The sequence below is a fragment of the Elephantulus edwardii genome, unplaced genomic scaffold, assembly GCF_000299155.1.
Source record: "Elephantulus edwardii isolate Elephantulus edwardi_28Jun2011 unplaced genomic scaffold, EleEdw1.0 scaffold00186, whole genome shotgun sequence".
NCBI classification, from domain to species: Eukaryota; Metazoa; Chordata; class Mammalia; order Macroscelidea; family Macroscelididae; genus Elephantulus; species Elephantulus edwardii.
This window is the reverse complement of record NW_006399936.1, coordinates 446,137-447,911: the sequence shown is the minus strand read 5'-3', so window position 1 is coordinate 447,911 and position 1,775 is coordinate 446,137. Positions and strand designations below refer to the sequence as shown.

At 67.3% G+C, this 1,775-nt stretch overlaps 1 protein-coding gene across 1 annotated transcript; it reads right to left on the bottom strand.

Annotated features, from left to right (window-relative positions):
* Positions 1 to 251: 251 nt before the first annotated feature.
* PPP1R35 (protein phosphatase 1, regulatory subunit 35) lies at positions 252 to 1,336 on the bottom strand. Its single transcript, XM_006896474.1, has 4 exons — positions 1,103 to 1,336; positions 778 to 1,027; positions 524 to 660; positions 252 to 425 (listed from the first exon to the last, which is right to left on the bottom strand). The coding sequence occupies exons 1-4, from the start codon at positions 1,334 to 1,336 to the stop codon at positions 252 to 254; spliced, it is 795 nt and encodes a 264-aa protein (XP_006896536.1).
* Between the last annotated feature and the right edge of the window lie 439 nt (positions 1,337 to 1,775).

The window sequence follows — 1,775 nt, the reverse complement described above, 5'->3', positions numbered from 1 at the left end:
TTCTGCCCACTCAAACGGGCGGTGAAGGGAAGGCTTTGAAACGCCGGATTTGAACTGGTTTTTTCCCTTTTGTCATATCAACATAAAAAGCAAAAATGTTCAACTTCCAAGGCAGCTCTTAGGGCATAAGTAGACCAGTCCCTGACATGTCAGGGAAAATCTCTATAAGTGTTCCTTAGAAAAACCACTTTATTTGGAAGTGAAAAAGTTTTAACACACAAATAGAAACGCGGGTCCGGGGATCTTGCGGGCTAGGCGTCCCAGCGCCGCAGGGTGCGATGCATGAGGAAAGTGTCCTCCGCGGGGCGAGGCCGGAGCTGAAGGCGGAGGGGAGGCAGGCCGTCCAGGGTCAGGTACGGAGTCTCGGAAAATAAAGTGTCTGGATCGCAGAGCATGGTCATATCCGGCCCGGGCCCAGGTGGCTCCTGTGGAAGGTGGGACCCAAGGTGGGGGTTACGCGTCTGGGAGGGGACAGGGGGCGGGGCGAGGGGGAGCAGGGCGCAGGCGCGGGGGGGGCTCTCACCCTCGGGGGCGGGGCCCGGGGCTGCGGCGGGAGGGCCGCCAGCTTCTCCCGCAGCGCTGCGCTCAGCACCTGCTCCTCGGGCACCTGCAGGCTCACCAGGTCCCGGAAGAGCCGCCGGGAGCGCGGCACGTTGAGCCCTGCGAACGGAGAGGGGCGGGCTTAGCGGCCTGCGTCACTCGCTCTCCCGGGAGATCACCCGCGCTCCCGGGGGGCCACCCGCGCTCCCGGGGGGCCCGCCTGGCGCGCGTCCTCACCCTCGGACACGCTCTCCTCCAGGTCGCAGCGGGTCTGGAACGACTTTCTCAGGTGTTCCTCCACGGCCTTGGCGGCATCAAAGTGGCCCTCGGCCGCCGCCCGGGCGGCCTGCAGCTCGAGGCCCAAGGCCAGGCTGCTGTGCAGCGTGGGGACTTCCAGCTCCTGCGGCGCCGCCGGCTTCTCGTCCGAGGCGGCGGGCGGCGGCGGCTCGGGCCGGCTCGGGGAGGCCGGGGTCAGGCGGAAGCGGACCTGGAAGCCGAGCGCAGGACTGTGAAGAGGGGGAGCGCAGGGGCGCCGGGGGCCAACACCTTACCCCCAGCTCACCTGCCTCCCTTTGCGAGCCCTGCCCCGCCGGTCCGCGCGCGCCTTCCGCCGGCCCGGGCTGCCGCTCGGAGGCTCGGGGCTCTCGGGCCGCGGGCTCGGGCTCAGGGTCAGGTCCAGTCTGGGCTCGGGCACTGGGGCTCGGGGCTCCGAGGGGCGCGGCTCCGGGGGTGGCCCCGGGACTGCCACGGCCTCTTTCTCCGCCAATTCCAGTTCTGACTCCTCAGAGCCCATCATCTCGGCCTCAATACGAGGGGGAGCCGGGTCACTCGGGCTACGGGGTACCTGGGACCCCCGGCTCTCCCACTCCTCGCCCGGGAACCGCCACCGGAAACCTTTATCCGCAAGACCAGCCCCGAACACGTCCCATTGGCGCCCGTGTCGGTGTCATCGCCGGTGCCCCGCCCCCAGCTCCCCGCCGCCTTCCGCCCCGCGCGCCCTGTGCGCAGCCCCTAAGCCTTCGTGTTAGAGCCAAGGCACGTGGAAGACATCAAGATTTCCCCAATCAGGACCCTTAGTTTTTAAACCTACGGTGTGACTTGCCGGGGCCAGATTTACCTTGGCTCCTGCTGAGGTCTCTCCCTCTCAGGCTGCCAAAGTGATCCGCATTAGCTCACCGATCCAGTGCGCCCCTCTCCCCGCCCTGGACCCCCAGAATACCTGGACTCAGTACCGC

What these genes read in the sequence shown, in the direction of transcription:
- PPP1R35 (XM_006896474.1), bottom strand. Translation starts at nt 1,336, where the DNA reads ATGATGGGCTCTGAGGAGTCAGAACTGGAATTGGCGGAGAAAGAGGCC. An exon ending in GGAGGAGAGCGTGTCCGAGG is followed by an intron (nt 661 to 777) that starts GTGAGGACGCGC and finishes CTCCGTTCGCAG; the next exon opens with GGCTCAACGTGCCGCGCTCC. An exon ending in CCCGGGCCCCGCCCCCGAGG is followed by an intron (nt 426 to 523) that starts GTGAGAGCCCCC and finishes CACCTTCCACAG; the next exon opens with GAGCCACCTGGGCCCGGGCC.